Source organism: Anabrus simplex, chromosome 6, assembly GCF_040414725.1.
Source record: "Anabrus simplex isolate iqAnaSimp1 chromosome 6, ASM4041472v1, whole genome shotgun sequence".
In the NCBI taxonomy this organism is placed as follows: Eukaryota; Metazoa; Arthropoda; class Insecta; order Orthoptera; family Tettigoniidae; genus Anabrus; species Anabrus simplex.
Genome location: NC_090270.1, coordinates 353,126 through 379,948, shown reverse-complemented (window position 1 = coordinate 379,948; position 26,823 = coordinate 353,126). Strand labels below are relative to the sequence as shown.

At 40.2% G+C, this 26,823-nt stretch overlaps 1 protein-coding gene across 1 annotated transcript in view; it reads left to right on the top strand.

Moving 5' to 3' along the window:
• The first annotated feature begins 2,860 nt into the window (after positions 1–2,860).
• Positions 2,861–26,823, top strand: part of LOC136875414 (uncharacterized) — a 169,429-nt gene continuing 145,466 nt past the window's right edge. The window contains exons 1-2 of the mRNA XM_068228056.1: positions 2,861–3,033; positions 24,371–24,608. Coding sequence (XP_068084157.1) covers positions 2,861–3,033; positions 24,371–24,608 — 411 coding nt within the window. The remainder of the gene's footprint in view (positions 3,034–24,370; positions 24,609–26,823) is intronic.

Below are 26,823 nucleotides of genomic sequence, written 5' to 3'. Positions count from 1 at the left end.
TGAAGAATTTTGATAAAGTCGTACAAGACTCATAAATTGAAGACTTTCAGGGAAATCTATCCCTTCAACTGTCAGTACAATTGAGGAAATTGCTCCTTTTCATGTTTTTCGTCGCGTGGCGACCTCTACTTTGAAATTAAAAAGGAACATTGGAAAGATAAATACGTGTTAAGGGGGAAGAGCACACAGGAGTTACCATTTTAGTTGTGCAAATGAAGAAATATTCTAAGGGATACAAGTTTATGACAGGCAGTGTTTGTCCATTCATACAGAGGAAGAAATTTCACTTTTGCACATTGTTATCAGACAGTAATAATGTGCTATTATCAAAAATATAAAGAACATTTTCAGTATTTGATGGAAGAAAGGGGTAACTTAATTTTCTGTTTATATCGCAAATTACAAATGCAGAGTAGCAGTGGAAATTAAAATTCTAAAATGGAATTTCAAAATTCTTTAAGCTTTACAAATGTTTCAAACTTATTTATCAAGCGGCAGACTCATATGTCCTCACTCCATATGTGGCCACCAGGCTTTTTCTTACGTCAAACCGAAACAGGTAGGTCTTATGGCGACGATGGCGTAGGAAAGGGCTAGAAGATGGAAGGAAGGGCTGGCGACAGTGGGGCTCGAGCTCACTATCGCCCGGATGTAAGCACTGAGCTGCACGCCCCTAACAATCATGCATTCAATCAATCAATCAATCCATCAATTAATCAACTAATCAATCAATCAATCAATACTGATCTGCATTTAGGGCAGTTGCCCAGGTGCCAGATTTCACAGCTCTTGTTTACTGGCCTCTATTTAAATGATTTCAAAGAAATTGAAAATTTATTGTACACCTCCCTTGGTTAGATGTTCCAATCCCTAAGTCTCCTTCCCATAAACGAATATTTGTCCCAATTTGTCCCCTTGATTTCGAACTTCATTTGCATATCGTGACCTTTCTTACTTTGAAAGACAACACCCAAAATTATTCGTCTAAAAATGTTATTCAACGACAACTATCCGCTGACAACTCGAGACATACCACTTAGTCGAGCAGCTCGTCTTCTTTCTCCCAATTCTTCCCAGCCCAAAGTTTGCAACATTTTTGTAACGCTACTCTTTTGTCGGAAATCACACAGAACAAATCGACCTGCTTATCTTTGTTTTTTTGTTTTTTTTTTCAGTTCATGAATCAAGTAATCCTGCTTAGGGTCCCATACACTGGAAACATATTCTTACCAGAGACTTATATGCCCCCTCCTTTACACCCTTGTTACCACCCCTAAACACCCTCATTAACCATGTGCAGAGAAATATACTCTTTATTTGCAATCCCATTTATGTGATTGCCCCAATGAAGATCTTCCTCATATTAACACCTAGGTACTTACAATGATCCCCAAAAGGACGTTACACCCCATCAACTTAGTAACCAAAACAGAGGGGACTTTTCCTATTTGTGAAGCTCACAGCCTGACATTTAACACCGTTTGTCATCATACAATTGCCTGCTGTCCACCTCACTACATTATCGAGGTCATTTTGCAGTTGCTCACCAACGTGTAACTTATGTGTTACTCTGTACATAATAACATCATTCGCAAAAAGCCTTACCTCAGATTCCACTTCTTTACTCATATCATTTACATATATAAGAAATCATGAAGGTCCAATAATACTGCCCTGAGGAATTCACCTCTTAATTATTACAGGATCAGACAAAGCCTCGCCTACTCTAATCATATGAGAACTATTTCCTAGGAATATAGCAGCCCATTCAGTCACTCATTTGTCTAGTCCAATTGCACTCATTTTTGCCAGTAGTCTCCCATGATCCACCCTATCAAATGCTTTAGACAGGTCAATCGCGATACAGTCCATTTGATCTCCTATATCCAAGATATCACCTATATCATGCTGGAATCCTACAAGTTGAACTTCAGCGGAATAACCTTTCCTGGACGGCTAACCGCTCGGCTAACTCGCCGGTACGCCAGGCGGTTTTTTGTAATAACAACAACAGTGTCTATGAATGTCAACCCCTTCGTCCCGCTTCATGGTATCGGGTCGGAGATGGAGAGAGATGAATGTATATGGAATGTTTTTACGGCCTGGTTCCTTCCTGACGCCAACCTCACTGGAGGCGCTAATGAAGATGAAATGGTGGATGAATTAGTAAACAAGGTGGAAGGAATAGGAACTGTCCCAGCATTTGCCTGGAGGTGAAAAGCATTCTCAGGATAGCTCCAAACACGTAGCCATTCCGCTCGCTAATAATAATAATAATAATTCGCTTCTACATCCAAACACTCCTTTTGATCCTTACCAACTCCTTCCTCCATCACAGCTCCAAACACAACTAATCTCTTGACCAAAAACGGACTGCCCTGAACTCCAAGTGAGGAAATTAACCATGCAGATCGATCACGTTTAGAAACTTTTCTACCAATGATCGCGTGATTTCTATGTTTTCAGGAACTGGATCTAACTGCAGTACCTCCACGCACTATCTGGTGGCTGTGTCCGAATTTGCTTTCATCAGAATGTGATGTTCCGAGAGACCGCTGTTGGAGTCAAGAACGTAGGCGTCAGCGACACATACGAAGTGTCCTCTGTTTCTCGTGAGTCGATGAAATATTCTCGTATGGGAGCCACAATCATAGATCCTGCTCCTGAGGTTATAGGTTCTGTTGTCCCCAGCGCTGAGTTTCAGACACCTTTATGTTCCATAGAACGCCCAGTCTTATACACAGCAGGAAGATCAATCACAAGGCAACTCCATTCCGCAAGACATTTCGTGGCAAGAAAAGTTTGTCTGGATCAAGGCCTTGTAGTAGATACATGGGAAAAGTAAGCGAAATGTGTCAGAATGTATGTCAAATGTCAGCAAAGTATAGAACAGGCTGCCAGAATACCATCAGTTATAGACACGTCGATTGCATTGCAGGAGGACAGATTGACTCGCTGGATATCAACTAAAGTCCAATACCAGAAACAACGGAAGTACAACGCCGAGGGTGTGTTTGTCATCGGTGCGAGGAGGTAAAGGAAGAACTGAAGAAGCTGCTGATTTGAGAATCAGCGAGCGTTCAATATCCACACAGCAGCAAGAAGCAAAGGTTCTCTGCATGTAGCCCTCGATGTTAACATGAACACAACTAAGAATCATCAAGAAGCAAGGGTTCTCTGCATGTAGTCCTCGATGTTAACATAAACACAACTAAGAATCATCAAGAAGCAAGGGTTCTCTGCATGTAATCCTCGATGTTAACAAAAACACAACTAAGAATCATCAAGAAGCAAGGGTTCTCTGCATGTAGTGCTCGACGTTAACATAAACACAACTAAGAATCATCAAGAAGCAAGGTTTCTCTGAATGTAGTGCTCGACGTTAACATAAACACAACTAAGAATCATCAAAAAGCAAGTGTCCTCTGCATGTAGTGCTCGACGTTCACATAAACACAACTAAGAATCATCAAGAAGCAAGGGTTCTCTGCATGTAGTGCTCGACGTTAACATAAACACAACTAAGAATAATAAAGAAGCAAGGGTTCTCTGCATGTAGTGCTCGACGTTAACATAAACACAACTAAGGATCATCAAGAAGCAAGGTTTCTCTGAATGTAGTGCTCGATGTTAACATAAACACAACTAAGAATCATCAAGAAGCAAGGGTTCTCTGCATGTTATGCTCGATGATAACATAAACACAACTAAGAATCATCAAGAAGCAAGGGCTCTCTGCATGTAATCCTCGATGTTAACAAAACCACAACTAAGAATCATCAAGAAGCAAGGGTTTTCTGCATGTAGTGCTCGACGTTAGCATAAACACAACTAAGAATCATCAAGAAGCAAGGGTTCTCTGCATGTAGTGCTCGATGTTAACATAAACACAACTAAGAATCATCAAGAAGCAAGGGTTCTCTGCATGTAATCCTCGATGTTAAAAAAACACAACTAAGAATCATCAAGAAGCAAGGGTTCTCTGCATGTAACGCTCGATGTTAACATAAACACAACTAAGAATCATCAAGAAGCAAGGGTTCTCTGCATGTAGTGCTCGACGTTCACATAAACACAACTAAGAATCATGTAATCTGCATGTAATCCTCGACGTCAACATAAACACAACTAAGAATCATAAAGAAGCAAGGGTTCTCTGCATGTAGTGCTCGACGTTAACATAAACACAACTAAGAATCATCAAGAAGCAAGGGTTCTCTGCATGTAATGCTCGATGTTAACAAAAAGGCAACTAAGAATCATAAAGAAGCAATGGTTCTCTGCATGTAATCCTCGATGTTAACATAAACACAACTAAGAATCATAAAGAAGCAATGGTTCCCTGCATGTAATCCTCGATGTTAACATAAACACAACTATGTATCATAAAGAAGCAAGGGTTCTCTGCATGTAGTGCTCGACGTTAACATAAACACAACAAAGAATCATCAAGAAGCAAGGGTTCTCTGCATGTAGTGCTCGACGTTAACATAAACACAACTAAGAATCATCAAGAAGCAAGGGTTCTCTGCATGTAGTGCTCGATGTTAACATAAACACTACTAAGAATCATCAAGAAGCAAGGGTTCTCTGCATGTAGTCCTCGATGTTAATATAAACACAACTAAGAATCATCAAGAAGCAAGGGCTCTCTGCATGTAGTCCTCGATGTTAACATAAACACAACTAAGAATCATCAAGAAGCAAGGGTTCTCTGCATGTAATGCTCGATGTTAACAAAAACGCAACTAAGAATCATAAAGAAGCAATGGTTCTCTCCATGTAATCCTCGATGTTAACATAAACACAACTAAGAATCATCAAGAAGCAAAGTTTCTCTGCATGTAGTCCTCGACGTTAACAAAAACGCAACTAAGAATCATAAAGAAGCAATGGTTCTCTGCATGTAATCCTCGATGTTAACATAAACGCAACTAAGAATCATAAAGAAGCAATGGTTCTCTGCATGTAATCCTCGATGTTAACATAAACACAACTAAGAATCATCAAGAAGCAAGGGTTCTCTGCATGTAATCCTCGATGTTAACATAAACACAACTAAGAATCATCAAGAAGCAACGATTCTCTGCTTGTAGTGCTCGACGTTAACATAAACACAACTAAGAATCATCAAGAAGCAAGGGTTCTCTGCATGTAATGCTCGATGTTAACAAAAAGGCAACTAAGAATCATAAAGAAGCAATGGTTCTCTGCATGTAATCCTCGATGTTAACATAAACACAACTAAGAATCATAAAGAAGCAATGGTTCCCTGCATGTAATCCTCGATGTTAACATAAACACAACTATGTATCATAAAGAAGCAAGGGTTCTCTGCATGTAGTGCTCGACGTTAACATAAACACAACAAAGAATCATCAAGAAGCAAGGGTTCTCTGCATGTAGTGCTCGACGTTAACATAAACACAACTAAGAATCATCAAGAAGCAAGGGTTCTCTGCATGTAGTGCTCGATGTTAACATAAACACTACTAAGAATCATCAAGAAGCAAGGGTTCTCTGCATGTAATCCTCGATGTTAACATAAACACAACTAAGAATCATCAAGAAGCAAGGGCTCTCTGCATGTAGTCCTCGATGTTAACATAAACACAACTAAGAATCATCAAGAAGCAAGGGTTCTCTGCATGTAGTCCTCGACGTTAACAAAAACGCAACTAAGAATCATAAAGAAGCAATGGTTCTCTGCATGTAGTCCTCGACGTTAACAAAAACGCAACTAAGAATCATAAAGAAGCAATGGTTCTCTGCATGTAGTCCTCGATGTTAACATAAACGCAACTAAGAATCATAAAGAAGCAATGGTTCTCTGCATGTAATCCTCGATGTTAACATAAACACAACTAAGAATCATCAAGAAGCAAGGGTTCTCTGCATGTAATCCTCGATGTTAACATAAACACAACTAAGAATCATCAAGAAGCTAAGCAGAGTAAATTTCCATAATTCTGAAAAACGATTTCAATATAAGAAGAAATTTGAAATTTACTCTTACCACGAAATCGTTTATTAATTACTTAAATGTAAAGGATAAAAGCCATTTTTCCCAGGAGAGGAGCAGTCCTCGAAAAATGAGCAGTGTTAACAGCAACATCGACGAGAATGTGAGACATGGCCCGTCCTCTCAAACCGCGTCGAGAACTGGGCAGAGAAAAGAGCATCTGAGAGACTAATTGTTGTACTTGATGATAGATTCAACAAAGAGCAAAAAAACATCTTTTACTGCCATTTGATGCACTTAAACCTCCTAGAAGTGTTAATGAAACACCTAGCATCACATCAGAAGAGTCAAATGAAGAAGAAACATACCACCTACGTACTGTACTGAAGGAGAAAGCTACGATTGGCACTCTACTCAAATCACTTTTGCAACTAAACAGTTCGCTACAACATGTAACCTCATAAGGTTTGTGGAAGACGTCATCTAAGGTGTACGCTCTGCGGATTCCATCCCAGAGGCCATTGAGAAATGGTTCAAGGAAAACTCACCGGACGATGTACGTCATGAAACGCTGTGTCACGCATTTATAAATAAATGAGTATTCGTGAGATTTCGCTGAGTCGTGGAGAGTTACTGGAGAAATTGCATGAATCTTACCATCCACCTCAAATTCCTGAAAATTCTTCAAAATTTTTAGCAATTGTGCGAGGAAAGAGTTCTCAGCAAATTCTGAGTAAATTCTGATATGTTAATTAGACGAAACAGGCTCATGAAGACAACACAATAGCTCAAGTTGTGTCATAAAGGCGATGGCCCTTTCAGAAGGATAAATTTGGCAGGAGAATTACGAACATGGCAAAGGCCGGAGACTATTTTGAGATGCATTGGTGGCGAGTATAAAATGCTACTGAGAACAATTCTTCCCAATTTGTGACTCCACACAGATCGAACACTATTAAAATAATCACGCAACCAAGCATACGACAGTGATCATCTCCGTGATCCTTCTAATACATACGAACTAACTCTTCTTTTCAAGAGACAGGAATGTTTTCTGAAGGGCGGGAGATGCTGATGCTGAGGTATTACCCTTTAAGAAACGCATTCACTGACAACCACGGGATGGTACGCAGTTTGTGATCAACGCCCATTGTGCCTTGCACCTTTATACCTCACTGGCTTACGATGTAATACAGCTTATAAACAACGACACTCTAACAAAATACCAAGGATTGTTTGTGATAATGGAGCTTCCTACTTCCCTTATAACAGGCAAGGGTAAACCATATTCGCTTGCTGACAGCTGCTCAACAATACTTACCCCAATCACGTAATTAGGCTCTAAAAGGACATGATCGACACAGGACCTCCTGGTGCCTCATGATCAACGAGGTGAGCAAGGAGAACGTAAATTACAAGTGTGTCTTCACTCTTGACAAAACACAGATTCTCACACAAAGGACTCTGACGTCGCGCTAAAAATCACGTGGGATGACGGGGAAAACTGGACCAAAAAAGCAGCATTTTAGAGACGTCTTCTGAAACAGGGAGATTCAATGGAGGGCACAGAAGCACTTTTACTGTCATATGCTGAGCTTAAACCTCTTATAACTCTTAATGAAACTCACCATCCTCGACACATCATAGGCTTTTACCTATCATCACATCAGAAGACTCAAATGAAGAAGGAACATATCACAAATTTTAACCATCTACGTATTTTGCCATTCTTGTCAAATCGAAGCCATCACTTTTGCAATTAAAACTGTCGCTCCTACATGCCACATCATAGTACCGGGGAATTTGTTGACAGTGTTTCGTTTGTGGATGACGTTACCCGAGGATTACGCCCGACTGATTCCTTCTCAGACGGAATTCTTTCTGGGAATTGGAGAAATGGTTGAAGGAATAATCTCTGGACAAAGTAAGTCATGAAAGACAATGTCACGCATTTATAAATTAACGAGTATTCATAAGATTTCTCCTGAATCATGGGGAGTTACTGGAAAAGTTGCATAAATATCAACGCCCAAATCAAATTCCAAAACCTTCTTCAAAGTATGATATAAGAATACTGCGAGAGATCTATTTAAGTTTTGTGAAAAATCTGATAGGTTTATGAATCGAACAGACTGATGAAGAAGACAGAATTTCCCAAGTTGTGTCAGAAAGGCGATGGTTCCTTCAGAAGGAGAAATTTGGGAATAGAATTTCCATCATGACAAAGGCAGGAGACGATTTTGAAATACATTTTAGGGTAATAATTCTTCCCAAATTGTAACTACTCACACACTATTACAATAAGCACGAGCCAAACATACATCAGTGACCATCGCCATGATTCTATCAATACATACGAACTGCCTTCAGTAGCAGCCCCGTCACTACAGCTCAAGAGACAGGAATGATTTCTGAACAGCCCGAGGTGGAGATGCCTCTCAGAAATGATGATATACATTCACTCACTACCACGGCATGGCACCTATGTTTGGACAGAAATGGATACATCTGGTCAGGTTTGTGATCAAGGTCCATCCGAATCGAAATCCTTGTTGCGCGTTATACCTTCCGACCTCACTGGCTTACAGTGTAACTCAGATTATAAACAACGACGCACTAACAAAATATCCAAGAATTGTTGGCGATATTGAAGCTTCTTTTACATCCTTTATAACAGGCGTGGGTAAAACATTTTCGCCTGCTGACTGCTGCTCTTGTAATTAGGCGTTAAAAAGACATGCTCTTCACAGGACCCTCTGATCCCTCATGATCAAAGAGGTGAATAAGGAGAACGTAATTTTCAAATGTCTCTTCACTGTTGACAAAACACAGATTCTCACACCAAGAACAGTGATGTCGTGCTAAAAATCACAAGGGAAGACGGGATTGATCAAAGAATACGAAGGATCAGGAGAACTAATAATTCCGTTGCTGCGGCTCGAGGGACGAGATTCTGGATGACTGGATTTCTTCCGCAAGCGCTTGGCAGAACGTGGACATTGAATTGCGAAGAGAAATCATCGTAAACAATCTTAAAGAAGAGGTAAGAAGCTGCTTGATGTAGCTTATATCTGGGGCTCGGACCTTGAAGACTTATACATTGCCTAAAAACTAAAATATCCTAAAAAAAGGACCTAGAAGGGACAGTAGATATTTGTAGAAGTTCGGGATAGTTTGAGATAGTTTTAGATAGTTTGAGATATTTTGGGATAGTTTTAGGTAGTTTGAGATAGTTTTAAATAGTTTTAGATTAATACGAATTCTGTTTTTATTAAGTAAACAACTTCCAGAATTTAGATAAAATATTTTTCCCATCTCAAATGAATTCAGGTAACCCGCAATGGACATCCTGGAAACATAAACTGAAATTAGTATAACTGTAACCATATATGTTTTAACCACGCTAGGGTCACAGAAATCGTACCTCAGTCACCTCCAAGTTCTGTAAAGGATCGTCACTTTACAGACAGCAACTTTCCTCCAAATCAACAGATGTTAAAGGTTCTTACTTGAAGCAAGTGATCCAATATTTCATTTAGCTTGCAAATAATATGATACCCCTGGATATTTTCAAGCACTAGTTTCATTTTTTATTTCATTTCACTCTCTTTTCAGATATCGTTCAAGTATATGTAATTCCTAGAGAAATGTGGTGGCGGATGAACTAATGATGATTTGAATCGAGAATGAGCAAACAAAATGCAGTCGAAAGAAAGAGAATTTAAAAAAGTCGTTAAGGCCTACAAATGGCTAAGAAGGGACCAGTACCCAAGAACTAAAAGGAACAAATAAAACCCACCATTTTGTGTCCTGCAATGGCCTGATAAGTAGCATCCTGGAGTCTTCATGCCACATCGAACGTGGCCACTTCCCCTTCTGATTTCTTATCTCGCAATACGTATTCTAACGTAACTTATTCTACTCTTTAATAACAAGTCCAGTGGCTTGCCTTTCCTGGTTATCCGTTTCGGTTCTTCACTTTCGAAACTGCCACAGAAACAGAGAGTACTCAGTTTTTTAATCAATCAATCAATCAATACTGATCTGCATTTAGGGCAGTCGCCCAGGTGGCAGATTCCCTACCTGTTGTTGTCCTAGCATTTTCCTAAATGATTTCAAAGAAATTGGAAATTTATTGAACATCTCCTTGGTAAGTTATTCCAATCCCTAACTCCCCTTCCTATAAATGAATATTTGCCACAATTTGTCCTCTTGAATTCCAACTTTATCTTCATATTGTGATCTTTCCTACTTTTATAAACGCCACTCAAACTTATTCGTCTACTAATGTCATTCCACGCCATCTCTCCGCTGATAGCTCGGAACATACCACTTAGTCGAGCAGCTCTTCTTCTTTCTCTCAAATCCTCCCAACCCAGACTTTGCAACATTTTTATAATGCTACTCTTTTGTCGGAAATCACCCAGAACTAATCGAGCTGCTTTTCTTTGGATTTTTTCCAGTTCTTGAATCAGGTAATCTTGGTGAGGGTCCCATACACTGGAACCATACTCTAGTTAGGGTCTTACCAGAGACTTATATGCCCTCTCCTTTACATCCTTACTACAACCCTTAAACACCCTCATAACCATGTGCAGAGATCTGTACCCTGTATTTACAATCCCATTTATGTGATTACCCCAATGAAGATCTTTCCTTATATTAACACCTAGATACTTACAATGATCCCCAAAATGAACTTTCACCCCATCAACGCAGCAATTAAAAATGAGAGGACTTTTCCTATTTGTGAAACTCACAACCTGACTTTTAACCCCGTTTATCAACATCTGCTGTCCATCTCACAACATTTTCGAGGTCACGCTGCAGTTGCTCACAATCTTGTAACTTATTAATTACTCTATAGATCCTGACCCTTTGACTGATCTATTAGTTCAGTGTTTTCTTCTTTGTTTCCCTTCGATCACTTGTCGTTGATGCAGAATTTCAGCAAGGATTCTGTCGGCAATACAGATTGCAATTTTTCGCTCCTCTTCGGCGGTTCCGTTTCGTGGTCGTTTACCTGAAATACGAAAACAAGTACAAGTATTTTTAAATGGTAACATGTCACGTAATTTAGGTGACGGTGTAGCTGTAACAAATGATCACACAACGTGCCCAGTATAGCTATGATACACTGGATCTTAGAGTGAGGTGCCACGGAGACCTACTATGTATTTTAATGCTTAAAACTTAAGTATATTTTTTAGTAGTTCATCTGACATGAACATACAAAAGGTCGTTTGGGATCCCTGGGGAAGAAGTTTGAAGGGTAATTAGCTTATCCAATGCCATGTCTCCATCAACGATCTTGCTCAGTTTGAAATCAAATATTTCCAGCTATAACCCGACAACGAAATTTCCATTGCAGCTGTGTTTTTCACAGAGATACCATGTCTATCTCATCCTACTACTACTGGCAGGATTTTCAGACGCCATTGATACGGCATGAGCGTCTATTTCCTATGTCCCTTTCTAGGAGTCCAAATGCACAAAAGTCCGTGGGTGACAAGTCGTGTGCCTTCACCGGAATGTCATTAAAAGGAATGCACGGATTCCAATTTCCATCTCCATTCTCTCTAAGAAAAGACGAGTCGAACGAGAGGTGTGCTGGGATATCTGTGTATTAAATGCGTGTTGAAACCTCATGCTGATACAGAGTTCACTTTTACATTATTAGCGACACGGCGAATGGTTAACTTGCCATTGTAGCAGTATCACTTTCCTGACATTCTTTGTACAATGTCCGGTTGTATTTCTTTCTTGTCCCTAGGGCGGTATTAAATCGAACGGGATTTGTTACATTCACTAAGGTACACGTTTAGTTTTTTGACGTCACCACATTTTTCCACTTCCCCCCTGCCAGATAGCCCTCACACAGGTTTCTTGCGTTAGTGCGGCGTTCGGAAATGTGACGACGCAACAGCTTGTAAACTCGTCGCTTATGCCGCTTTTCTAACTGCAGGTCCTGGTTGATTATGGTGATAACTGATGAAACAGTCATCCCTAACCTACGTGCGATAGTCCTATGGTGGGCAGGGATATTACCTGAGACTTTCGTAACCCCATCTGATGCTCGGCCGGTGGCTGATCGTGGATTTGCCAGCATTTCCCCACGCAGAATTATGTCAAGCCTGCATTTTGCCTTTATTTGTTCAATACAGCGCTGATCCATTCTTTGATATCAAAAGTCACGCTTCTTGCACAATCCTTGGACAGCAAAATTGCTACATTTAGCATCGGAAAGCGTTGTTATGTAGCCCTCCCAGTAAGCGTCAATCCGCTTCTACGTCGTTGCAGCTAATGTCTCGAAACTCGACATATACGTTCTCAGTACTGACGTGAATTATCACTCCCCGTTCTGACGTGCTCAGATTGATAACATCCTCACGTGCGACCTCCAAACTCGTTACTAGAATTCCCTAATGACCTTTGTATTCTTATTGTTTCAATTATTTAGAAAAATTCTCGTAGATGTCAATGAACGAACGAATAAAGAAAAAGCTATTTTATACACTACTAGCTGTAGTTCCCGGCCCATCCCGCGTATTGCTTAAAATAGAATTCGTATACCATTAATTATGTGTGAAATGTATTATTGTAGATTTCTTTATTGTGACATTCATTTTGCGAGCAACTTTGTTGTCTTGCAGTTATTAATATGTATTTAATTTTAAAGTTTTACATTATTTATTTTTCGCGCAAACCTTTGTTCTTGTGGAGATCCATATGGTTAATAAATATTTGATTTTTTCAAAACAAGACTGATAACTGTATTTAGGCCTACATACGCGGTGCGCTATAGATTTAAAGGTCAGGATTCTGGCACGAGTACTCTCACCAAACCGCCTAGCTATCCCAAAAATATGGATTCAACAATAATCTTGGTCATTTTGGAAAAAATTCTCCTCCGCCCCGTGCCATTTTCGGATGAATTTGGACATAAAGGTCATCCATCTCATCCAATTTACGTCAGTGATCCCATAAACGTGCCCCTGTGGGTGAGGGCGGTAGAACAACACCAACTGTATCCCCTGCCTCTCGTAAGAGGCGACTAAAATGGGCCCAAGTTTTTCTCATCTTAGGAACGTGGGTTGGAGACCACGGGGCCCTTAGCTGAGTACTGGAATTTCTTCCACTTAATTGTTGCAGGCTCCTCATTTTAATTTACCTTATCCGACCTGCCTTGGTCAACTCTCGTTCTTTTCCAACCACGATGTTGTTAGAGTAGTTGAGGCCCAGGGAGTCATTCAATTTCATGCCCTTCGTGGCCCTTGCCTTTATCTGGTGGATTCCTTCCATTTTCGAAGTCTCGGATAACTCCCATTTTACTCTCAGATTAGTCTTATGTAGAGGATTGCTGCCTAGTTGTACTGCCTCTTAAAACAATAATCACCACTATCACAACCACCACCCCATAAACGACGGATTCGTTACTAAGACCGGTCATTTTGGATTATATTTGTACGTGTCATCCCTACCAGTATGTGTGTTAGGGGTGGCATGCTCCCTTAGTATTTTTTTCAAGACAGGCAGTCATATATGTACTAAGTTTGGTGTCTTAGCAACACAATACATTTTCCAGATAGTGAGTCATGTGTGCACAAGTTTGGTTGAAATAGCTCCTGTGGTTCACGAGGAGATGTGGAACGTACACACACACACACATATACATACGTGTATCCATTTATATTTATATTTATATAGAATAGTTGAAATGAAAAGATAGTGGAGAGAGTTGCTGGAATGAAAGATGACAGGGAAATCCGGAGTACCCGGAGAAAAACCTGTCCCGCCTTCGCTTTGTCCAGCACAAATCTCGCATGGAGTGACGGGATTTGAACCACGGTATCCAGCTGTGAGAGGCCGGCGCACTGCCGCCTGAGTCACGGAGACTCTTCAGTAACTTACAGAATTATTAACATTCCTATTGAGCCTCATTTTCAATGTCTAGTACAACTTGTTCGTCTGCAGGCTTTGACGTCCTGCCAGCATCTCTTGAACTCGTCTATTGCTCTTCTGGTAAAGGCCCTCTCCTTCTTCTGTGTTCAGACTTCACATTAAGACACGATGACTTTTCACAATCCTCCTGAAACTATCCCGGTCATTGCTTTTGTCCTCCTCATTGCCTGTCTCCCACTCTTGGAATCATCCTAACTTGGATGCCTTCGGAATTTCTTAGTGAGACGTTCGTTATTCAACCAGCCTTTGGTATAAGGACTGAACATCTGGCCCCATAACTGAGTGGTCAGCGAATTGGCCTTCAGGCCTCGGGGCCGTCGGTTTGATTTCCGGCTGTGTTGAATGGTTTTAATCATATATGTTAAACTCCATTGGATCGCGACTGGGTGTTTGTGTTAAACGAATCCCCACCAACGCATATTTTCCTAATAAGAGGAACAGCTCATGGGATATTTGAAAAATTGAGCTCTTCTTCTTCTTGCACCGTTTACCCACATGTGTGGGGTCACGGGTATGAACTGTGCCGCACTGGTGGATTTGGCTCTGTTTGAAGTTCGGGTGGCTTTCATGACGGGAACCCTATATGGAGGCATTCAGTGACTATTGCCTGGACCTGTGGAGGTTGGTAGAGTAGTGCGTTGATTGAATATCAATCGGAAAGTATTGTGAAAAACACAAACATCCATTCCCAGAGGTAGAAGAATTAATTAGACTCAAAAAGGCCTCGACACTGATCAACCAATGACTCGGACATTTGAAAGAGTAAACTAACTAAATAATTGACTGCTTTGAACAGTAATCTCTAAAATCAATACCACAGCTAAATATAACCTGCACTAAGAGAATTATCATTAAATGAAAATTCCTCAACTGTTCTGCCAAATATCTTGTTTTACAGGCTCTTCAGGAGTAGAGGACGTTCACCGGCGATCAGCATCCAACAAGAAGAAAGGCAGCCATGGCAAGGAGACGTCTGAGAGCTCTTCATAAAGCTGAAAATTATCCTCAATCCACACGAGAATATGAGGTATTACATTCACCAGCTTGAGGTGTGATCCTTGTGTTGGATCAGAATTTAAGTTCGACGCTATTACTAGAGAAGAACAAGAGAGGGCGAAAAATACGACATATATAAGTGAAATGGGAGAAAGACGGCCCTGGTAAATAGCAAACAATTTTCCAAATTCGACAGGACTTCACAGTGATGGTGGTGATTATTATTGTAAGAGGAACTACAACTAGGCAACCATCCTGTACATAACATTAATGAGAGAGAAAAAATAGGGCAGGGATGCGATATTTCGAAAAATGGTGCTATCGGCCAAAGAAAGGCAAGGGCCTCGAAGGCGGTGTAAACGAAAGACTCCCTAGGATTCGCAAACCTAATACCCTCGGGGCCGGAAAAGAACAAGAGTACCAAGGGAGGCCGGATAGGATAGATGAAATTGAGGAGCCTGGTACAAGTAAGTGAAGCATGGTAAGACTCATCTAAGCTCACCATGGTCGCCAGCGCACGGTCCCAAGTTAAGGGCAAGAATGAGTAGTCTCCCTGATATTAAAACGAACATCGAAGTGAATGCACTCATATATTCGTTAATAAATAGGTAAATACTATAAAAAATTGTTGGGTCCTTATTTCTAGTAAATGATATGAAGTGTGTCACCTTATCAAGAGTTCACAATGTTTCTTTATATGGAACGTTCCCAAACATGCGAGGAGTAAATAGGGGTGGGGAGTACACCAGAAAACAGCACGAACGTTCCCTATGTGCATATGCCTTGGCACTTTGAGCACTTCTGCATTAGAATGTGGTACACCAAGTAAGGCTATCATCAATATTTCCCGCACTAAGGTGGAAAGTCTGTGCCTTGTAAACGATGGACCGTAGGGCAAATGTCGTGTACTCTCCACCCCATCCCACTCATTACTTCCTACATGTTTGTGAACACCATGCATATACGCAGCCAAATTGTACTCCAACTTCGGATCAAGTTTCTTACTCCTAACACAAAATCTAATCGGCTGAAAATTGCCAAGTCATCTAGCTAGTACGACAAAAATGTAATGATTTCTTTGATAGTCTGTACTTTTACTATAAATACAAGGTAAGTTTTGTTTCCTAGGCTAATCGTAGAAACTACTGGACAGTTTTGATGGAACTTTCATCGACTTCTTTCTAATTGCCGTGGGAGTAACCTACACTAGAAATTAATTCACTGTGACCAGGTCAGTATGCATGTGCATCTTCTCATCCATCGACCTAAAGAACGCTTCACGTCATTGCGGGGCTGATCGCGTTGTTCTAGAGAATGCATCCTATCACCACCACCCTCCAAATGGATTGCAGGATATTATCCGAATACGCGTGCCAAATATGGCTCCGATACCGCAAACATGTTTATAATGGTTCTTACGGTTATATTGCTCGTGCTATATAACACATCACGAAGGTTAGATACAATGGGGCCGATGACCTTAGATGTTAGGCCCCTTTAAACAACAACCATCGTCATCATCATCATCAATGCACACAATAGACTAATACGCCTCAGGGAATTCACCAATATCGTAAAACTTTTTGATTGCCAGCTATATTTCTTCTTCAGCAGGAAATTATGTACTGAGGCAACTCACATATCTTAAATCATTCCAACAACAATACGCTAATTCCGTGAAAATCTGCGTTATTGTCTTGTGTAACAACGCAGAGCAGGGAGAATAGGGTTTTCTAAGGAAATAGGCAGGAACATATTCATATAGGTAATATTGCACAAATTCCATGACATACCTTTTACTAGCCTTGCTAAAACGACATATGTTCTTGCACTTAATACAAGCGAACAGGAAGGTGTTCGGTCTTTTTTATTGTTGTTGTTTTTCTTTAATGGCCTAGATCCTAGACCAAACAGCCAGCTACAAATATATTGCAATACAAAATATAAACAGTAAATATACACCTTCCATTATATTGTAATTGAATTTCATAGTTTTAACAGTGAGTCCTTACAGAATGCGTATACACACATGCACAGAGAAAAAAGAAGAAATATAAACATTGCAACTGTAGTACGTTTAGTTATTATTTCCGATGTTGTAGCACGTCGAAGTTTATAGCGTTTATCGGTGTGCAATATACACCTCTGGTTGCTGGGATGATAAAATGCTCTGTATGGTAAGTGGTAGTAGGTTGTTGACTGAAACAAAAGTTGTTATTAATTTTTTCCCCTGAACATTATAAATCTGGTAGGAGAAGAAGTTGTGTGTGAGGCGATGACAGGAACAGTGAGGCGAGTTTAGGACTCCTGTCTGGTAAAGATGACTGTGAGTCTTCAACACACTGAGTCATAAGAACTGCGTTAACTGTATGCTAGAGCTTCGGAAATAGCGATTGCTTCTGCTGTACGAATAGTCCAGTTATGTGGCAAAGAAAATAAAGAAAACTCTTCAGTTGCGGGACAGTAAAAAGCGCATCCCACTGCAGGTGGTGAGGTGAAGAGCATTCGGACACTGGCCTCTAGTGTATTCTACAAAGTGTCGATAGAGGATGGTTGCCCAGTTGTACTTGCTCTTAAAACAATAATCAACACCACCACCAGATTAAACTTCTTATCGAATTTTTACGACCGGATGCCCTTCCATACGTCAACCTCATCAGAAAAATCAATGAGAAAAGCGAATGACGTGATATATGGTAGTAGGAAAGGAGAGGGTGAAACACGGTGCTGACACGTGGCCTACTCCTGTAAAATAGCACCAAGGCATGAGGTCCCATCCGTTGAGTGTGGTCAAGTATGAATTGCGAGTGAAAGACAATTATAACAAAGTGTAATAATTTGGAATGACGTTGAAAAGTTGAAGGTGTGTGTAGCGTAATTATGATAGGGATTTGATTAGACAATGTATTGTAGAAGGTTTAATCGATTGTGATTAAAATAATACTTTAATGAATTCATCAAGAACTATAGGCACCCTTCCTGAGATTTCAAAGAATGATAAAATGTAATGTGAATCAGCGGATTTGGCAAGCAGTGAACTGTTGAAATAATTCTGTGTTGTGTGTAAAAGTTACGGAAGATTTAGACGAGAGAGATGAATGGCTAGCGCTAGAATTAAATTCTGTAAGACTTATCTAGTTCTAGCAGTTACAGCTTTATATCCATGGAAAGAATGTACATAAAATTCCCAACATATTAGTCCCTGATGTAACCCTAGGCCTACATTTTGAATTATTTGTCTGTTGTGAATATAGGATGATTTCTTCTCCCTGTGAAATATAGTTGCTGCAAGGCTGAAATGGTCGGAGTGAAATCTGTATTCCATTTTAGAATTAGCATAGGAAGTCAGTGTGTTGATGTCACACCGATTGATCTAGCGCAAACCTGCTTTTTATGCAGTACCGTATTTCATCATTATTTTCATTCTCAGATAAAAATAATTATTTTAATTATCAGGAATAACTTAGAGATGGGATGTTTGCATAGTAAGATTGAATACCTACTTTCCTTAATATTGCCTATAATATGTCCTTATTTGCTCCATTCCACAGTTCATGACCATCTGGATGTTTAGGCTACATCTTCTATGATCTATTTTGTCCACAAAACTATAGTTCTGTGGGAGTTAAAGATCTGTTTTATTAACTTTCTGTTTTGCTAGGGGCTTTACGTCGCACTGACACAGATAGGTGTTATGGCGACGATGGGATAGGAAAGGCCCAGGAGTTGGAAGGAAGCGGCCGTGGCCTTAATTAAGGTACAGCCCCAGCATTTGCCTGGTGTAAAAATGGGAAACCACGGGAAACCATCTTCAGGGCTGCCGACAGTGGGATTCGAACCCACTATCTTCGGGATGCAAGCTCACAGCCGCGCACATCTACGCGCGCGGCCAACTCGCCCGGTTTATTAACTTTTAGATTCAAAGAAATCATTGACATCACCACCAATACCATTAACTTACCTTTATCTTTCTGAAGTGGCAAGAATAGTGCTCATTTCTTTGCCAAAATCTCCTAGGTATTTACATAAATTTATGAGCTAACTAGCAAATGTACCCGTGCTTCGCTACGGTATTCTACATTGTATTCGAATATCGAAGTAAATACTGTACATGCAGTAAATAAGATTGTTTTAAAATTGCATGTCTCTTAGCGTTAGCCCCAGGGGCTCTGAACTTTGGAGCGTGGGTTGGCGACCACGGGGCCCTTAACTGAGTCCTGGCATTGCTTCCACTTACTTATGCCAGGCTCCTCACTTTCATCTATCCTTTCCGACCTCCCTTGGTCAACTCTTGTTCTTTTCCGACCCCGACGCTATTAGGTTTGCGAGGGCTAGGGAGTCTTTCATTTTCACGCCCTTCGTGGCCCTTGTCTTCCTTTGGCTGATATCTTCATTTTTCGAAGTGTCGGACCCCTTCAATTTTTCTCTCTGATTAGTGTTATATAGAGGATGGTTGCCTAGTTGTACTTCCTCTTAAAACAATAATCACCACCACCACCACCACCTCTTAGCGTTATCCGAGAAACAGCATGGGGAGGCTCCCATACGTTGTTTCCAATGTAAAGTGTTTGTTACGTATTTGTGATGGTAACGGCAGGCTCACTTGCTTACTGCCATTCACAATCGAGTTGGGAAGTTTACATTATAATTGCAGGCCCCATTGCTCACTGCGCGGTCACAATCGATTTGGGGAGTTTTCGTTACAATGGCAGCCCCTTTCTTATTTCCAGACAGATAAAAGTTGAGGAGTTTCTATTATAATGGCAGGCAACTACCCTACTAGCAGTGGAAATTGAGTTGTGCAGTTATCATTATAATGTCAGGCCCATTTTCCTACTGCCAGCCAGCTTACTGCCATTCATACCAAGTTGGTGTGTTTCCATCAAAATCGCAGGCCTCTATGCCTAATGCTAGTCAAATTTTAGATGGATACATTTGTTTATAATGGCGGGCACCCTAGCCTACAGCCAAACACAATCGGGTAGGGGAGTTTTAAATAAAACTCCATGCTCCCTTGCCTTCTGCAAGTCACATCGAGAAATTAACTATTCATTACAATGGTTGGCCTTCTTTACTAATGCCAGTTACACAGGAGTTGGAGAAGGACCCCATTCCTACTGCCAGTCAAAGTCAGTGTGGGGAGTACTGATTACATTTTTTTCAAATAGTTATTTTATTTTCTAGAGCAACGCATAGGATACATAATTAATTACAGTGCTGCTTAAATTAGACATACTGTTACAGATAAATATCAAATACAAAATCAGCAAACAAACAAATCTTCAGAAATACACGACCATTAAGATATCTCGTTTTTTAAATAATTAACACACGTGATCCATCACTTTAAAACGAGGAACATAAAGGCGACACTTTCGTCGGTGACCGCTACACTTAACAATTACATCGTTAAATTCAATTAGTAAATAGAGAAACAAATAAATGCATACAGAAACAAAGTAGTATTTACACACGCTGTCATCATAAGGTAATAACATGAAGTTCATGGAATTTCTCCTGCCCTCCAGAAGCACTATACACTCTCAGTTTTTGTCTTGCAGTCTTGAGAAACTGCCTAAAACATTGTACAGAGCATTTCTCGTTGGTCTGCGCATAATGAAGAAAGCCTATTGCTAACCACACTAGGGCAAACTTGTTGTTCCTGTTGGGTATGTCCAAAGCTAACAAGATACGATATATATCGTTAGGGTTATTGGAAGATGTTAACTGCTGCACCAGAGTCAGTGTCCATCGCCAAACGTCCATCATACCATCACATCGTGTTAGTCTGTGGAGTTGTGTGTCAATAGTTGGAATCTCACATTTTTGACACAAGGGTGACTGGACCAAGTTGTGGCGAAATTATTCCCCTCTGTTGGTATGGCATCTTGAGTGGCGATGTATGCTAAACTTTTCCAGTCTGTTGGGATCTCTTGTGTTGTGAAATGTTTCCAGATATTTTTCCAATTTCTGTTGGGAATTTTTCCATGATCTGTGGAGTAACAAGATGACGGTTTAAAAGACGACGGTATGATTTGCGTGGGTGGAATGCACTGTTGATTCACATGAGGATAGAAAGATTCAATAGCCTGCAGTACTCGTTTAAAGCTTCCACTCTGAGGTGATGTCCAAAAATGAATATCATTAATATCTCTGAGTCCGTTCTTTGCCATTAGAATTGATCTCAGAAGCAGAGCCTGACATTTAGCGGAGACGGCGATGAGGCCTAGGCCCCCTTGGTCATCTGGCCTTCTGAGCTGATTTCTTGATATGCGATAGATGTATCCTCGCCATAGACAATAACTCATTCCAAGTTCCATTCTTTGCGCATGTTTCTCTGAAATGGAAAGAACCTGAGCCGCGTACCATATCTTGGACAGAGCGAATGAGTCAATGTGCCATACTTTCTGAATTAGATTAAGATCTCTGCTGATATGCTTCGTCATTGTGTTCCGGACAGTGTTGATGACTGCAGTCCAATTCTTTTCGACTGTCTCCTGAAATTTGCCTGTAAATTTCAAACCGACAATTGTTATTTCTTCTTTGACAGGGATTCCAGCAATTGTGAAGTGGTTTGGCCAGGTACCTACAGGTAACAAGACAGATTTCTGATAATTCACTTTCGCGTTGGCGGCACTTTCGTACACAGATATTCCAATCAGCTGATCCGCTTGGGCTCGGTTCCGTAATAAAAGTGTTACGTCGTCAGCATACGCTCGGACGGTAAACATCTTGTGCGGATTTGGTACATCCTTTAGGAGGTGACGGGCAGCTCGAATGAAGGGTTCTACACTTAAGGCGAAGAGGATCATAGATAGAGGACATCCTTGTCGCACTGAATTTCGTATCGGAATAGGTTTGGAGAAATGACCATTGAGGAGTATTCGGGAATGAGCATGAGTGTTTAGAGTTCTAATGATACTACATGTTGACTGTGGAATACAAAACGTATCGAGTATCGTAAATAAATAATCATGGTGAACTCGATCAAAAGCCTTTTCAAAGTCAACATTAAGTATTGCTGCGTCATTGGGGGGTAGTGTTCACATAATAATATAGCATCTCTAATTGCTTGGAGATTAAAAGTGATTTTCTTGTTCGGAATGCCACACGTCTGCCCTTGCTGAATGATGGTTTCCAAAAACGGCCGTAACCTGTTGGCGAGAACTTTCATAAATAATTTGTAGTCTGCGTTTAGTAAGGTTACAGGACGATAGTCCGATAAAGTTCGGGGCATTGGCACTTTTGGAATAAGAATGATTATGCCTTCGCTGAATCCTGTTGATTCTTCGGGGTTGTTTAATAGAATGTTCATTAATTTTATGAGCGTATCTTTAATGACAGGCCAGTACTTTTTGTAGAAGGTGTAGCTGAGACCGTCTGGGCCAGGAGCTTATCTGTCACTTGCAGTGCGCAGGGCCTTTAGAACTTCCTCCTCGATGACCGCACGGGTCAGCTGATGTTTTCCTTCCTCAGGCAAACGTTGATCTAAGTAGGATAGTATTTTGTTTTGGTCGGGTATAGAAATCTCACCTTCACTACATGTTCCCTGGAAGAATTTTTCGGCTTCAGTAGTGCAGTCTTTTGTAGTGGTAAGAATCCTATTGTTGTCTGTAATTAACGAGTGAATGTATTTATTTTTCGCGTTATTCTTTTCGGAGGCAAGGTGGTACAACTGTGCTTTCTCTTCGTGTATGACTGATGTTGCCCGGGAGCGAATGATTGCTCCTCGTAGAAGAGTTTCCTGAATTGAGTTGATTCTGCGTTTAACTGCGGTCAAATGATTGGATACGTCATTTCCGGCTTGCTGACGGGTGACAAGATCGTGAAAAATCAGAATGCAACGTACGGCGTCGGTTGATGGCCTTTTCTACTCCCTTTCGTTTGAAAAAGCTGTGAATAGCTGGCTTAAACTTGTATAGCCAAGATTTGATCGAAAGTTGTCCACCTCTTTGCACTCTAGTTTCCAGATCATTCCACAGGAGTGAAAATTCATTTCGTATATCGTCGTCAGACAGTAAGAAGCTGTTTATTTTCCAGTAACCCCTTCCCATCTGTGCTGCCGGTCTATGTCCCGCAGTCTTCATCACTACTGCATGATGATCGCTGAATGGTGCAACATTAACAGTTACTGCTCGGATATTATTCTCTGATTCTTTATTTACATAAAATACATAAAATACGTGAAGCAGCCGTACCTCGGAAGAAAGGATATTCGGCTCTGTTACCATGAATAACTTCTCACACATCACAAAGCCTAAGTTCGCGATATGCTCTCCGTAATGCCAGGGAGGGATGGAATTCACCAGTCTGATCTTTTGCATTTAATACACAGTTGAAATCATCTCCGAGAATAATGCTATAATAATTGTGACGCAGAAAATAAGGCAGTTCCTTCTGAATGAAATCTTCCCGTGCTTGGCGTCTGTGTGTTCCTGAATGTAGATATATATTAATCATCTCAGTGTATTATCTTCGGTGAGTATGGATGAAATTCTTCCACTCGGGTGACATTCACTGAGTTTGATAGTTATCCCTGCTTTATAGACTATGGCAGTTCCTCTTAAATTTTCTCCGGCATTGATTATGTAAGTGTATTGAGGTCCGAGGAAAGCTAAGTTAGTGACGTTAACCTCTTGCAAGAAAACTACGTCTAAATCATAATCTTTAATAAATTCTTTTAGCAAGACCTGCTTGCTCTGACTTCGGAGGCAGTTCACATTCAGAGTACCGTAGCAGCTAACTACTGACGTCATAGCTAAGGTTACCAAGTAAAATAGAGTACCTCCGTGGAATAACTTTGGATGTGACATTTTTGGTCTGAAGTGAGGTTCCAGTGAAATAACGTTGGTTGTTACTCCCTCCATAAGATAGTAAGTACCGGTAGTCTAAGAGAATTTCCTTTTAAAACACACTTTATTTTAATCGCTAAAGTTGGCTTCCCTGAAAGAACGTTGGATGTTATACAAGGTGGCGGAATAATCCTGTTGTAAGCTGTCACCATTAGCTCTTTAAAACATGAATAACTCAAGAAAACGTAAGCTGAATTTCAATCAATGTAAAAACAATGCTAGGAAGATTGCAAGGAACAGTGGGAAAGAGTATTCCAATCGGTAAAGAAAGGTTGTCCAAGAGAAAAGGCCTTCATTTAAGGTAAGTGACGTTGGACGGTACTGCTGTTGAATTGTATATGAACATATTGCAGGTATATTGGCTATAACCAATTTTTGTACATTCAGCCACTTCATTTCTTATTTCTACTGGTTTCTAAATGATTTAAGGAGAAATTTAGTAGAAATAGACTAATTTTGAGGTTAAGGCAGTCTTGTAACTGGGTAAAATACAGCATTAATAAGTACCTAACATGAAAATATTTTACTGACAAGTAATATTTTAAACTTTCAAGAATGGTAGGGTTTATTAGTTATTCACTTTCTCCTGTCCTTATAGGATCAAGTTTGTTCCAACAAGTGCTCCAGACCTGGATGCAAATTTATGGATTTTTGGTAAGAAGATGCAAGAGTTCGACAACTTCTACAATAAAGATCACAATGACCAGACTATATTTCTGAGTGACCATAGAAGTATAAGTGAACCCAATAGGAGGAGACCTGAGAAGTCAAATGCAACATCAAGCCGTAAGACGCCGTTTCCTTATAACGTGAAAGTGGGCGGTGAGTTAATGCAAGTGTGCCAAAAAAACATTTTGTTACACATATAAGATATATTTTAGAAGGGTACAAATTTTGCAAGGTAAATAGAAAAATGCAGACAGAACACTAGAGGACCAACGTGGCCGTCATCATGATAGACCACATGCAATACCAATCACAACAAAATATAAAATTAGAGAATTCATTAACAGACTTCCACGCCAGCCTAGTCACTACAGCCGAAAGGAAACTGCAACTGAATATTTAGATCCCAAGCTGAATGCTTCAAAATTAGCATAAATGTTTACAGAAGCGTTCCCTGATATAGATGCTGGTAAGCACATATTCGTTTTGAATTCAACCTCAAGTTTGGACTACCGAGAAGCGACACATGCAGAGTATGCGACGAACTTTTTGTTAAGCTTCAAGCAGCAGGAAATGAAAAAGCGAGGCAGGAGATACAAGTTGAAAGTGACCTCCACCATGCAAGGGTAGATAGTGCATATGCGTACCTCAAATCTGACATTGCAAAATCAAAGACAAACCCCAGTTATGTTGTGTTATCTAAGGATATGCAGCAAGTGTTGTTTTGTCCAGATCTTAGGCACAGCAGTATTTTTTATCTGCGGCAACTCTCTTGTTATAACCTTACTCTTCATGACATGGGAAGAAACCAAGCAACAAAGCATCATTGGCATGAGTGTATTGCCAGGAGTGGCTTCATGTATGTGTCATTACATTACAAATAATTTCTCAAAATTACCACTTTCTGAAGAAAGAAGTCTTATTGTATGGTCCGATCGGTGTGTTGGGCAAAATAATAATTGGAAATTAATAGGCCTATACCAGTTTTTTGTTAATTCAGGATTATTTTCTAGAGTTGAACAAAATTTTTATGTTCTGGCCATAGCTTTCTTCCCTGTGATAGGTATTTTGCCCCAATGGTAGGGCAAAAAAAGCATCTAGTGTTATGGTTCCAGAAGAATAGAAATACATTATTGCATATGCTGGTGTTACTAGATCTTCTGAAATCGTAGAAATGGAACAGAATGATTTTGAATATTTTTCGTCTATTGATAGAAACATAAAAAGGGATCCGAACTTTAAAATTACCCAGATTATGTGGCTTCAGATCTTCTGTGGTAACCAACACACCGTCAGGGTTTGAAAGAGCCACAATGTTCTCCAACCATGGTCACAGTTCGTGATAACCAAGTTTGGAAAGGGAAAGAAGTTACCACCTTTCGCAGAAAACTTCCCGCCTTTCTATAAAGCTCCTTTTCCTATTATTTCTGACAAAACGCGTGACCTTGTGAACATGTGTCCCCTCTTGGAACCGAAATACAGGGATTTTTATTACTCCCTGCCTACATCAGACGCACTAAAACAGAGTCAACCAGAGGAAGGCATATGCGAATGAGAAGACTGAAATATTATTGTAACGCATACTCATTTGTTGCTAAATTCTGTTCATTGTAAATGTTCCACTGTTATGTATTAATAAATTTAGTAAGACAGTGTGAAAATGAGTGGCTGAGGAATGCATAAAATGCATGTTATGCTACATCCAACGTTCTTCCACACTCAAATTTATATAGGCTCCAATTGGACTGTTTATCACATCCAACTTTCTTCCACTGTAAAGCTGGAAAAATAACATTTATTCAATACATTAAAAATGAAGAAAACATAATGTGTCATGGAAGTATATTGTCTCACTTGCAATTAAGACTGTCTTAATATTTTCATCGACATATTTTATGTTTTCATACCCTAAAATTGTTTCTTTCGTCTCCTGAAAAATTGTCCTGCGTTATTCCACGGAGGTACTAGCAGCTTCCATACTCGTTTGGCGTTATCCAACAGTACGTAATTATTCTTCAGATTAGGTTCGCGGAAGACATTTACTTAATTTTATTGCTTTCTTCCTATCATTCCCCTCAACCGGTCTTTTTAATCTTGGATCCCTGTGACTAACTGCTTGGTGGGATTTTGAATTGGTGGTTTCCATTTCCATTAAACTACCTTCGTCACCGCCTACTGTGCGGAATGCGTTTGCACAGACTGTGTGGTGGTGTCATTTTTTTAAGCCAGTCATGTCACTGGTAGGTGTCGGGAACTGTTCGCTGACAGGTTCACAAAGTTGTATCTGTTGCTGTGAGGGTGGCTCTGATAGTACCGGTACATCATTTAACTGCGTATTCTTCTGGTAGGTTGAGGAGATGAGCGACTGTTCCACTGCGGAATTTC